Source organism: Somniosus microcephalus, unplaced genomic scaffold, assembly GCF_052327205.1.
Source record: "Somniosus microcephalus isolate GS21.2 unplaced genomic scaffold, FLI_Smic_1.0 unresolved_chr9, whole genome shotgun sequence".
In the NCBI taxonomy this organism is placed as follows: Eukaryota; Metazoa; Chordata; class Chondrichthyes; order Squaliformes; family Somniosidae; genus Somniosus; species Somniosus microcephalus.
Window position 1 is genome coordinate 37116484 of NW_028225187.1, and position 13664 is coordinate 37130147.

Consider the following 13664-nt stretch of genomic DNA (forward strand, 5'->3'; position numbering starts at 1 on the left):
TCCCTGGCAAAGTAAGGTAATTAAGGATAGTATCCGACTAAAAATAAGGGCATATAAGTTAGCCAAATCTAGTGGGAGGATAGAAGATTGGGAAGTCTTTAAAAGACAACAAAAAATAACTAAAAGATTGATTAAGAAATGGAAGATAGATTATGAATGTAAATTAGCAAAAAATATAAAAACAGATAGCAAAAGTTTCTATAGTTATATAAAAAGTAAAAGGGTGGCTATAGTAAATGTTGGACCCTTAGAGGATGAGACTGGGAAATTAATGGTGGTAAACATGGAGATGGCAAAAACACTGAACAAATATTTTGTATCAGTCTTTAAGGTAGAGGACACTAAGAATATCCCAACACTGGACAAACAGGGGGCTCTAGTGGGGGAGGAGCTAAATATGATTAAAATCACTAAGGAAGTGGTACTCGGTAAAATAATGGGACTCAAGGCGGATAAATCCCCTGGACCTGATGGCTTACATTCTAGGGTCTTGAGGGAAGTGGCGGTAGAGATTGTGGATGCATTGGTAATAATTTTCCAAAACTCCCTGGACTCAGCAAAGGTCCTGGCAGATTGGAAAACTGCTAATGTAACACCCTTATTTAAAAAGGGTAGTAGGCAGAAGGCTGGAAACTATAGACCTGTTAGCCTAACATCTGTGGTTGGTAAAATTTTAGAGTCCATTATTAAGGAGACAGTAATGAGATATTTGGATGAACATAATTTAATCGGACAAAGTCTGCATGTTTTTATGAAGGGGAAGTCATGTCTGACAAATTTGCTTGAGTTCTTTGAGGAAGTAACATACAGGGTGGATAAAGGGGAACCAGTGGACGCATTGTATTTAGACTTCCAAAAGGCATTTGACAAGGTGCCATACAAAAGCTTATTGCTCAAGATAAAAAATCACGGGATTGGGGGTAATATTCTGGCATGGGTGGAGAATTGGCTATTTAACAGAAAGCAGAGAGTTGGGATAAATGGTTCATTCTCAGACTGGCAATCAGTAACTAGTGGTGTTCCGCAGGGGTCCGTTCTGGGTCCCCAACCCTTTACAATCTATATTAATGATTTGGAGGAGGGGGCCGAGTGTAACATATTAAAGTTTGCAGATGATACAAAGATGGGAGGGAAAGTAGTGAGTGAGGAGGAAATAAAAAACCTGCAAGGGGACATAGACAGGCTAAGTAAGTGGGCAGAGATTTGGCAGTTGGAATACAATACTGGAATGTGTGAGATTATGCACTTTGGCAGGAAAAATCATAGAGCAAGTTATTATCTTAATGGCAAGAAACTGGAAAGTGCTGTTGTACAAAGGGATCTGGGGGTCCTGGTGCACGAAACTCAAAAAGTTAGTATGCAGGTGCAGCAACTGATCAAGAAGGCCAATGGAATGTTGGCTTTTATTGCTAGGGGGATAGAATATAAAAACAGGGAGGTATTGCTGCAGTTGTACAAGGTATTGGTGAGACCGCACCTGGAATACTGCATACAGTTTTGGTGTCCTTACTTAAGAAAAGACATACTTGCTCGCGAGTCAGTACAAAGAAGGCTCACTCGGTTAATCCCGGGGATGAGGGGGTGGACATATGAGGAGATGTTGAGTAGATTTGGACTCTACTCATTGGAGTTCAGAAGAATGAGAGGAGATCTAATTGAAACATATAAGATTGTGAAGGGGCTTGATCGGGTGCATGCAGTGAGGAGGTTCCCAATGATGGGTGAAACTAGAACTAGGGGGCATAATCTTAGAATAAGGGGCTGCTCTTTCAAAACCATGATGAGGAGACACATCTTCACTCAGAGGGTAGTAGGTCTGTGGAATTTGCTGCCCGAGAAATCTGTGGAAGCTACATCATTAAATAAATTTAAAACAGAAATAGACAGTTTCCTAGAAGCAAAGGGAATTAGGGGTTATGGGGAGCGGGCAGGAAATTGGACATGAGTCTAGGTCCGGAACTGTCATGGCCCTGTGGGTAGCGAAGCGGGCCCAGCGGCCGTGTAGCCTGGTCCTGCTCCTACTTCTTGTGTTCTAATTCTGTGTTAGATTTCAGGAGATGGTTCTATTCACAGGGATTAGTGGAGACATCGAACAGGCTGCCAGCTAGGTGTCCTTTAAGAGTAAATTGGGCCTGTTCCTGGCTGGGGTGGAGATCACCTTTTACAGAAGGTAAGTACTGTAGGAAATATAGGGACAGAGTGATCTCCTGGACGAGTTTCGATCGCCTAGATGGGGCGGAGAGGAATTTCCCAGATTTTATTCCCCAAATTGGCCATTGGGTTTTTTATCTGGTTCTTCGCCTCTCCCAGGAGATCAAATGGGTTCGGGTGCGATGGCGAGTGATAGTAGATTTGAGGTTAGGATCAGATCAGCCATGATCTTATTCAATGATGGAGCAGGCTCGAGGGGCCGATTGGCCTACTCCTGCTCCTATTTCTTATGTTCTTATGTTCTTAAATGTATCCAAAATTGATCACAATACAATGCAAGGTGGGACAGTAAACTGTGAGGAGAACTAAAAGAGTCTGCAGAGGGATGCAGATAGATTAAGTCAATGGGTATTAAGGTGGCAGACCAACTATAATGTAGGGAAATGTGAGGTTATTTACTTTGGTAGAAAGAATAGAAAAACAGAATATTTTATTAACGATGAGAAACTTTCAAATGTTGGTGTTCAGAAAGATTTGGGTGTCCACGTGCAAGGAACACAGAGAAGTAGCATAAAGGTACAGCAAGCAATATGTAATGGAAATGGCATGTCGGCCTTTATTGCAAGGCGGGTTGGAGTATAAGAGTAAGGACGTCTTGCTACAATTGTACAGAGCCTTGGTGAGACCACACCTGGAGTACTGTGCACAGTTTTGGTCTCCTTATCTGAGAAAGGATATACTTGCCTTGGAGGCGGTGCAACGAAGGTTCATTAGATTGATTACTGGGATGAGAGGGCTGTCCTATGATGAAGGATTGTTTAGAATGGGCCTATATTTCTGGAGTTTAGAAGAATGAGAGGTGATCTCATTGAAACATACAAGATTCTGAAGGGGATTGACAGGGTAGATGCTGAGAGGATGTTTTCCCTGGCTGGAGTGTCTGGAACTAGGGGGCATAGACTTAGGATAAGGGGTCGGCCATTTAAGACAAAATACGGAGGAAATCTTCACTCTGACGGTTTTGAATCTATGAATTCTCTACCTCAGAGGGCTGCGGATGCTCAGTGGTAGAGTATAATCAAGGCTGAAATAGATACATTTTTGGAATCTAGGACAATCAAGGGATATGGAGATCTGGCGGGAAAGTGGAGTTGAGGTCGATGATCAGCCATGATCTCATGGACAGGCGGAGAAGGCACGAGGGGCCGAATTGCCTAAACCCACTCCTGTTTATTATGTTATTGTGTTCTTATGTAGGCATGCGTCCCTTCCATGGAGCTAGTACCTTTTCCACCCCATTCAGATGGTGCCGGGTAGCCAGGCTCCAAAGAGCTAAATTTGACTCCACGACATTATTAATTGTTTCACATATTTGGGGGACAAATTTGTACATGGGTGTGATGCAATAAAGGCATTATCGCTCCTGTCATCTGTAATCCGCTCAAGTCGTCATTCAGTTCCATTAACTTGAATAGATTGGAATATCAGACGTGTCGTACAACTGTTCACATTCAACGGCATTACCATCGCTGAATCCCCCACTATCAACATCCTGGGGGTCACCATTAACCAAAAACTTAACTGGACCAGCCACATAAATACTGTGGCAACAAGAGCAGGTCAGAGGCTAGATATTCTGCGGCGAGTGTCTCAACTCCTGACTCCCCAAAGCCTTTCCACCATCGACAAGGCACAAGTCAGGAGTGTGATGGAATTCTCTCCACTTGCCTGGATGAGTGCAGCTCCAACAACACTCAAGGAGCTCGACACCATCCAAGACAAAGCAGCCCCTTTGATTGGCACCCCATCCACCACATTAAACATTCACTCCCTCCACCACCGGTGTACCATGGCTGCAGTGTGCACCGTCTACAAGATGCACTGCAGCAACTCGCCAAGGCTTCTTCGGCAGCACCTCCCAAACCCGCGACCTCTTCCACCTCGAAGAACAAGGGCAGCAGGCGCACGGGAACACCACCACCTCCAAATTCCCCTCCAAGTCACACACCATCCTGACTTAGAAGTATATCACCGATCATTCAACGTCACTGGGTCAAAATCCTGGAACTCCCTCCCTAACAGCTCTGTGGGAGTATCTTCACCACACGGTCTGCAGCGGTTCAAGAATGCGGAGCAGCACCACCTTCTCAAGGGCAACTAGGGATGGACAATAAATGCTGGCATTGCCAGCGATGCCCTGATCCCATAATCCGCCTGTTTGTTTACAGGCCCGTGTCAAATTTCACCCGCATTGTATCTAATTCAATCATATGCAGGGTATTATTTTGCATTTTTAATTCCATATTAGTTACACCAGTGCATTAATAACTAAAAGCCGATCCAGGTACGAGTATTACAAATTAAGCCATTAAGATATCTGTCGCTGTTAGCGTCGCATAGAATCATATTGACCTGGATCTTACGGTCGGCAGCGTAACTACTCCGAACGCAATGCGCACTTTGCTCAATGTACCAAGCACTTCCTCCGAGCTTTACACGGACATTAGAAAAATTGCCTGAGCAAAATCTGAAAATGCTTCCCTTTCCGGCAGCATATAGCTTTTAGAAATTCTTGGAATTGACAGGCGGTATGTGTCACGCCCTGCGCCTGTTTGCATAAGCTGTTAAAATTGTAATGTTGCTGAGCAATTAGCCCTAATCTTTGGCCAGCAATTAGAATATCCCCATCGGTGCAAATCATCTGTCAAGTTGGAATGGAACAGAGAGCAATTTCGGGATGTTGTGCACCTGCATTCGCATGTGGAAATTCCGAACGTGCTGCACATTTCCATGGCAAATTCTGGCCCATTATATTTAACCTTATTCATTAAAGCAACACTGCACTTACACGTGTTATCAGCGTCTTCGTGACTCGTAACTCCACCTGCAGAGGCTGCCCTTCTGTAACATACACAAACATGTTATATTATCCTAAATATAGCCCCAAATTAATGTTTAGACTCTGCACCATTACCTAAGATGCAATGAACTTGAGTGATTAAAGTATAATTGCATAATTTGCATAAAACTATGAGTATCAAAATAAAGTGTGTCTCATGGTATTCTCACCTCTCAATATTTTGCCTTCTTAATTGTCCTGCAAGGTAACAATGGGAACATATAAATCACTATGTTAAATTTCGCAATAAAGTGACCCAAACTATCAAAATTACCACTATTGAATATTAATACAAGTGAAGTAGATTCAATTGTTTAATATGCACCCTTCCCAGAAAAGACCAAGGAATGGAGACGTGCATACGCACAAAAGGTGCAAGAAAATATGGAATGAGAAAGAAAAAAACAGTTTCCTCTACTTGGTTACCTCAGCAACAACGCGAACTGCTTGCTGTTATAGGTCTAGAAATTTGTCTCTTCCTACCCCAAAATATTGACAGCAAAGTCGGAAGCTATTACCACCTTAAATAGTATTGGGCCTAAATTTGCGGTTGGAAGTGTACCTCCGGAGTACTCCTCCGACCCGAAAAATAAATCCAAAAGTACCTGCTGGCTCTCAGGAAGGATATACTTGCCTTGGAGGTGGTGGATCGAAGGTTCACTAGATTGATTCCTGGGATGAGAGGGCTGTCCTATGGTGAGAGATTGTGTAGAATGGGCCGATACTCTCTGGAGTTTAGAAGAATGAGAGGTGATCTCATTGAAACATTCAAGATACTGAGGGGGATTGACAGGGTAGATTCTGAGAGGTTGTTTCCCCTGGCTGGGGAGTGTAGAGCTAGGGGTCATAGTCTCAGGATAACGGGTTGGCCATTTAAGACTGAGATGAGGAGGAATTTCTTCACTCAGAGGGCGGTGAATCTTTGGAATTCTCTGCCACAGAGGGCTGTGAATGCTGAGTCTTTGAGTATATTCAAGGCCGAGATCGATAGATTTTTGGACTCTAGTGGAAACAAGGGATATGGAGATTGGGCGGGAAAGTGGAGTAGAGGTCGATGATCAGCCATTATCTTATTGAATGGCGGAGAAGGCTCTAGGGGCCGTATGGCTTACCCCTGCTCTTACTTATTATGTTCTTCTGTCACGGGCATCAGAGCCGTTGCGTCCTCGGGCTGCATAAAGGCCCACGGATCCCAGGTAGGCAAGTGGTTAGGAAGCGTTCCTGGATTCCCATGAGTCAGATCAGCACCCCATAATAGACTGATGAACAAGGTCAGAGAATGCGGGGTCAGGGGACAAGTAGCAGAATGGATTGCTGGCTCTCTTCAGGACAGAAAGCAATGAGTAGGAGTAACGTGTAGCTACTCAGAATGTCAGGTGCATCTAGAACGAGGGGTCACAGTCTCAGGGTATGTGGTAGGACATTTGGGACTGAGATGAGGAGAAATTTCTTCACTCAGAGGGTGGTGAACCTGTGGAATTCTCTACCACAGAAGGCTGTGGAGGACAAGTCACTGAATCTATTTAAGAAGGAGATAGATCGATTTCTAGACACAAAAGGCATCAAGGGGTATGTGGAGAGAATGGGAATATGGTATTGAGATACAGGATTAGCTATGATCATATTGAATGGCGGAGCAGGCTCGAAAGGCTGAATCGCCTACTCCATGTTTCTATGTTTCTATAGTGGCTGTGGGATCTTTTCCGTCCACCTGAGAGGGCAGACGGGGCCTCGGTTTAATGTCTCATCTGACAGACGGCACCTCCGACAGTGCAGCACTCCCTCAGTACTACACTGAGGACTGTCAGCCTAGATTTTTGTGCTCAAGTATCTGGAGTGGGACTTGAACCCACAACCTACGTCTCAGGCGAACTGAACCACAGATGACACTATCAAGGGTAAAGGGTAGCTATTCACAGTGGCAGAAGGTGGGTAGTGGTGTTCCACAAGGATCAGTGCTGGGACCACTGCTGTTCACAATTTACATTAACGATTTAGACTTTGGAATCAAAAACACTATTTCTAAGTTTGTGGATGACACCAAATTGGGGGGGATAGTCAATACTGAGGAGGACGGCAACAAATTACAGGAGGACGTCAGTAAATTCGGAGAATGGGCATATAATTGGCACATGAAGTTCAACACGGAAAAATATGATGTACTACATTTTGGGAGGGAGAGTGGGGAGGTCACTGGTCACTTGGAGGATGCGAGGCTAGGTCGTGTAGAGGATTAAAGGATTTTGGAGTACAAATTCACAAATCTGTAAAAGTTCTGACCCAGGTTAGCAAGGCTATAAAAAAGCAAACCACGCACTAGGGTTTATTTCTAGAGGGATAGAATTGAAAAGTAGGGAAGTTATGCTAAACCTGCATCGAACCTTGGTTAGACCGCACTTGGAGTACTGCGTACAGTTCTGGTCGCCATATTATAAAAAGGATATAGAGGCACTGGAGAGGGTGCAGAGAAGATTTACAAGGATGATACCAGAAATGCGAGGGTATACATATCAGGAAAGGATGAACAGGCTGGGTCTCTTTTCTCTTGAAAAAAGAAGGCTGAGGGGTGACCTAATAGATGTCTTTAAAATTATGAAAGGTTTCGATAGAGTGGATATAGAGAAAATGATTCCAATTGTGGGGAAGAACATAACTGGAGGCCATCAATATAAGATAGTCACCAAGAAATCAAAGAGGGAAGTCAGGAGAAACTTCTTTACCAAAAGAGTGGTGAGAATGATGAACTCGCTACCACAGGGAGTGGTTGAAGCGAATAGTATAGATGTATTTCAGGGAGGCTGGACAAGCATATGAGGGAGAAGGGAACAGAGGGTTATGGTGATAGAGTTAGATGAGGAAAGACGGGAGGAGTCTCGAGTGGAGCATAAACACTCGCATGGGCTGCCTGGGCTGAATGGCCTGTTACTTTGCCGTATATCCTACGTAATCCTGCGTAAATGCATTAGAAGGGAGAATCCCGAGAAGCAAATGAAATATCCCCAAATAAATAAGTAATTTACAAAATTCTAATAAAAATAAATATTCTCATGTTCAAAATTAATTAAAAGCTCCAAATTAAGCATTTAAAATAAAAATTGAATTGTCTGAAAAATAATTTTAATTCAGGCCAAAATTTAGATGAATTAATTTTAAAGGTTTTTGTATATTTTTATCATTTAGAAAATGTAATTTAACATCTATTTTAACCCTTATGCTGGTAAAAGCAGGGCCAGTGCCTGCTTTTACCAGGCGCCAGTGTTTTCCTGGGCACTCACTGAAGTAGATGAGTCACCTCAGGAGTAGTGACCAACAAATGACACGGTTTCAGGTCCAAATAGAAAGAGAAAAGGTTTATGCAAAGATGAGTGAGCGGATTGAGGCAAGGTGGAAAGACAAAGCTTGACAGACAGGACTGTAGATCAGCAATGGGATTTTGTTTTATATTGCAAGGGCATGTAATAAATATCTACCATTTGAAAAAAAGAGAGCAATTCTGGACCCCGTATGCGCACAACTTCTTTTTAATCCCGAGATAGTCAAATCCAAATCTGCTCCAGCAATAGAGTTTTTTATATGGCGCATGCGATGATCACCTCGACAGGTTGCAAATTCCAGTTTATCGTGCATGCGCAGCGTTATGCCGAAACTTGGAACTTGGGGGCCATTCTGAGGGCTTCCTATGGTGTGTACACTGTGCGCACGCCGTCATCGGCCCCGCAATATCCGGGCCAATATATTCTGGAGATCCGACTAGACAGAGAAGCCTTTCCAAAGCAAGCAGACAGAACTCTTCAACATTTGCCTTACCGTCACCTTTCACAAACTTAACGCTGGACTGAGGACTGCAGGCTGTTTGCAAGGCCTGACCAGCTTTTCAATGATCTTAGTCCATGTGAAAATTCGTACTTTTTTTCCCCCATGATCACTTACTTCTCTTCGCGATCAAGAACCAGGTCAGCGCCACAACCAGTAAAACGATGAGCCCAGCAGCACATCCCAGGCCAATGTTCAGCAATAAACTGTTATCTGCACCTATACAGTGATAGAAAGATGGAAGATTGCTAAGATTTCATCAGCACACAAGAAATGTCAGCGTTTACGTCCAGCAGAATGTCCAGTGCATAAAAGGGCACTAGATGATATTCTCTGCTTGACTGACGGCTTTGCGTCAGTGACACATTCTACCTCACGCCCGGAATTAAGTTCATTTGATGTGAGTATGATTATATGGGGGTGAAATTGAACATGGGCAGAAAATTCAAGGAAAACATCAGTATGGCACTGTTCACTTGTTTTACGCCCCGTTTGAGATCCAATTACATTGCGCTCGAAATTCCACTCGGGCGGAGGCGCAGGATCGGCGATATCAGATCGGCCGTCCATTATATGAAGCTCCTGATATTCAAATCCATTGCCGAATGATATGGCCAATATGGCGCCTGTTCTGCGCCAATGCCCGAGTCAAATTTCTAAGCTCTATATCCTCACATCTCTCTGTATAGAGGGACTTTTCCTGCTGTCTCCCCTCTAATATTGTATTTACTACACTTCCATATAGGCCCCTAACTATTGAAACTAGTTTGCTTCTATCATGATTTTAAATTATCATAGAAGCCAACTTCCGTGCTTTCATAATTTAAAAAACATATGGCCCAGAAATTCGGGTCCCCACGGATGAGTACACATGGGGTACTCACCCGTAGGCCCAATGGAAGTGCCGATTTCGTTCATGCAATGCGCATGCACGAGAAACCGGAACTTCTGTTCCCTTAAAGGAAGGGGTTCACAGATGGAACGCGTGCGCCGGAGAGGCAGCGTGTGCATCAAACTTACATTTTTTTTCCAGGTTTCTCCAGGAGGGTAAGTCTCCAGAAGTTACACTTCTAAAAACAGACGCAAGGCCTGCTTTTAACAAGGTAAGTGGTGAATTAATTACAATTAAAACATTGTTTCCACAGGTTTATTATTTTTAAATACTTTAAAGAAAGGTAAGTTTATTTTTAGCCCCGTTAGAAAATGTAATTAATTTTTTCAAAAATTTAAATTATTGTTAATATAGTTATTTTTTGTAATTTATAGTTATTTTAAAAGTGTGATTTAAAAAAAAATATTTGAAGTTTTAGTGATGTTTTGGGGCTTATAGTATTTATAGGTTTGACAGCCCTTCCTGTCAAACTTATGAATGAAGCATTCCCTGCTACCATTGGCTCTGCATGGCCCACGTGATCCCAGGGGACGCATCGAACTAACTGCGCCCCTGGGATACGCAAGCACTGCCCGCCGGCAGTTGGAGGAGTCCCAGGATCAGAATCCCAGGTGGGCCCACAGCACAACGTCCGGTGCGCTAGGTACTCTTTTGTTTGGACCCCAAAAAAACCCAAAACAAATTGGACTGTAAATTAACAAAAGTTCAACTAAAAATTAACAAATCAAATTAAAATTGGGTTTTCCGGGTTTATGATGCACTCCAGTCCCCGCGGCGCCCTCTGGTCGCAGAAATCCTCAAGCGTGCCGGCGGACACCACGTGCTCCATTTCCAGGGCCACCCGGGTGCGAACATGGGCGCGGAAGAGAGGCAGGCAATCCGTCGGGACGAACCCCTCGACCGCCCGCTGCCTGGACCAATTGATGGCTCTTTTAGCCAGGCCCAGGAGCAGGCCTACAAAATCGAGGAGCAGCCCCTTCAAGTAGTGAAGGAGGGGCTGCAAACTCTCACACTCGACATAAACGTGAAACACGGACTCCTCCAGGCCGCAAAATACCGGCGCGCTAGGTATGTGCAGGTCGGGGGCTTGCACCCGCGGGAAGCCCTCCACCCGAATTTCTGGGCCATTGTAATTGACATTTTCATAATGGCCCGTATTTTCCAATCACAGCGTCCCTGGGATTTTGTGGGCCTTGGGGAGCCAATCACAGAAGGGAATCTCCCTTCATACATTTGACAGGAAGACCTGTCAAATATATGAATGGAGATCAATGAAAAAACATGGCAAAACTTTAAATATATTTTTTAATACACATTTTTAAAATGACTTGTAATTACAACAAATTAAGTATTTTAAAGAAAAATTAATTTTTTGAAAAAAATTATTCAAGTTTTTTACGGGGCTACATATCAACTTACATTTTTTTTAAAGTATTTTAAAATGATAAATCAGTGAAATGTTTTTTTCTTTTTTGAACTCTTATCCTGTTAAAAGCAGGTCTTACTCCTGCAGGTACACAGCGCATACCCACCCGTAGGAATCAGAATATCTGGGCCAATAAAACTAGCCTGTCTATTTGAAGGATTTTTTCGTACCTCTATCTCATCATACCAGGCAGCATCACTGTGAATTTGCATTGTGCCATCTTTAACGTGTCAATGTCATTTAATGTGTGATCTCCTTACTTGGATGGAGACGGCTCAGATAGTCCAAGTTGGCCTTCCATGCCCATCAGAACATGCAGAAAATAGAGGAGTGCCCAAGTGGCGAGAAATTCGACTGCTGATTAAGATGGTCGGCATAACCAATACCGCCGCTTTCGGACCTCTGCCCTGGGGAATTTCTCAGCCGCAGACTGGTTCATGTATTATTAATCTTGGGCACAGCTCTCTTGGTGGATACAGATGCAAGAACGGCGGTGCACCCCATCAGGCAGCACTGAATGTATGCAGAGACCATTCCCTGGTATGTGTGCTGCTGATGCACCGTGCTCAAAGCGAATGGAAGTTAAATTCGGGAGCTTTCTGGCGTTTCACCGCTTATAAAGAAAGAGCGTTAAATAACGCTTCCAGCTCTTAATTCGTGACCATTATTTCTGAATAACAGCAGGGGGGGGGTCAGCCTCTGCAGACTATGCAGAACAAATGGGAACTTTAAGCCAGCAGATAAAAGAACGATCCCCAGGTAACTGTTGCAGCGAAATATGTACATCTCAGTTCGATTTTAAAGGGAATTGGTCACCTATATTAACAAGATATGAGCGAAGGAGACAAACATTGAGATACAAGAACACAGAACCTCGTTTTGAAATGTGTTGGTCCCTACCTGTCTCCGTAATCGGGACATCTTTACTGAATGGCGAATTCCTCGAACGTCCTGCGACCTCTGTTTGATATCGACAACTGTAATTTCCCACAGAGCCTTCGCTTCGGGTATTTATGTTGAAGGTCACAATCCACTCATCGCCACTCACATTACGGGACTGCACAGGATTTCCTTTCTGATCTTTGAACAAGAGAAATGTTCCCCCTCTGGAGCGAATGTCGCCTTTGCAGGAAATGGCAACATTTTCCCCATTTGAAACTGCACCGGAACCTGGGTCCATGTAGACAGTTGGCTCCGGGAGTTCATCTGTATCAAAAATATTGTATGAAATTGTGTGTCAAAAGTCTACTCAATGACATATGAGCAAACTTTCGTAAAGGTGGAACTAAATCTGTCGTCCTGCTTCCAATATATGCATAGCTTTTTGTTAATACTTACAAGGAAAGGACAGATGGAAAACAGGATGAGCCAGAATGTGCTGATTCTATCTTTTATGTGAAATATTTCCTTCAGCCTGTTTTTTTTTTGCTTTCAAAAAATAAAAATGGTTTCGCTGCTTAGTGTACATCTCCCTTCAATCAGCACAATCTGTAACTTTCTTTGACTCAACTCATTAACAGGTCCTCCCATTCTCAGACCGATATTTCATGTATCTGATTCTGGTGTCATGAGGAACTCGGTTAATTCGGCTTCTGGAAGGTTTTCATGTTTAGTTCATTCAGTACAAATCAAAGGAATGTGGTTGGTATCATTGGAGAGCGAACGGGAGAGAGAGAGAGAGTGAGAGACAGATTTCACTAAGCAACAGCCAGTGTTCAAGATTGAAGTAAGGCTTTGGAATATATTATTGCCATAATATAAACATCCTATCACACACCATTGCAAACCAGAGAATGGGATGTTGATATACGAGAATTGTAAGTTTGTGTGCATAAAAAGACGTCTGAAAGACCGTGCATTGACTAGAAATTAATGGATGTTGATGTATGAGAAATGTAAATTTGTGTGGGTATGAATCGGCTAAGGGACTGTGCATTGACCGGAAACTACACAATGATGATGTACGCGAAATGTCAACTTGTGTGGGTATGAATCGGCTGAGGAAAATGCATTCACTGGAGGCTACCAAATAAGGCCAGGCCACGTCTAGTTTGATAAAATGAAAAGTGTGTAAAAAAGGAAGCATTTGTGTTAAATTTTCAGAAAATGAGAGACACCTATTTGAGTGTATGCCTACAGTCGGAACTGCTGACAAAACACTGCCTGTTTTATACTGGGAGGATATTATACTCTCTGTTTAGATTGCTGTTTATGTTAAAGTAGAAAAAATAAAGTAATATATTACCATAACACTGAAGTCTTTACTACTCGACTGAAAAACAGAAGACTGTTTAAGAACAACAGATTCCTGTATACTATTAATACTTCAGGCTCTCATTTATGTTCCCTGATACTCACAGTGCAAACACTCTCAGTAATCAGAGCATTGATATTAGCATTCCTACACCCTATAGGTCTCCACCGTTTCCTAAGCGATACTGCCTCCTTAAAAACCAAGCATTTCGTGCTGGTAATCGATTTTT

The 13664-nt window shown here is 43.2% G+C and overlaps 1 protein-coding gene across 1 annotated transcript in view; it reads right to left on the reverse strand.

Moving 5' to 3' along the window:
• Positions 1-8762: 8762 nt before the first annotated feature.
• Positions 8763-13664, reverse strand: part of LOC147085075 (osteoclast-associated immunoglobulin-like receptor) — a 5677-nt gene continuing 775 nt past the window's right edge. The window contains exons 2-3 of the mRNA XM_085979299.1: positions 12082-12387; positions 8763-9082 (exon numbers count right to left, since the gene is read on the reverse strand). Of these exons, the coding sequence (XP_085835425.1) occupies positions 8973-9082; positions 12082-12387 (416 nt within the window). The 3' untranslated portion in view covers positions 8763-8972. The remainder of the gene's footprint in view (positions 9083-12081; positions 12388-13664) is intronic.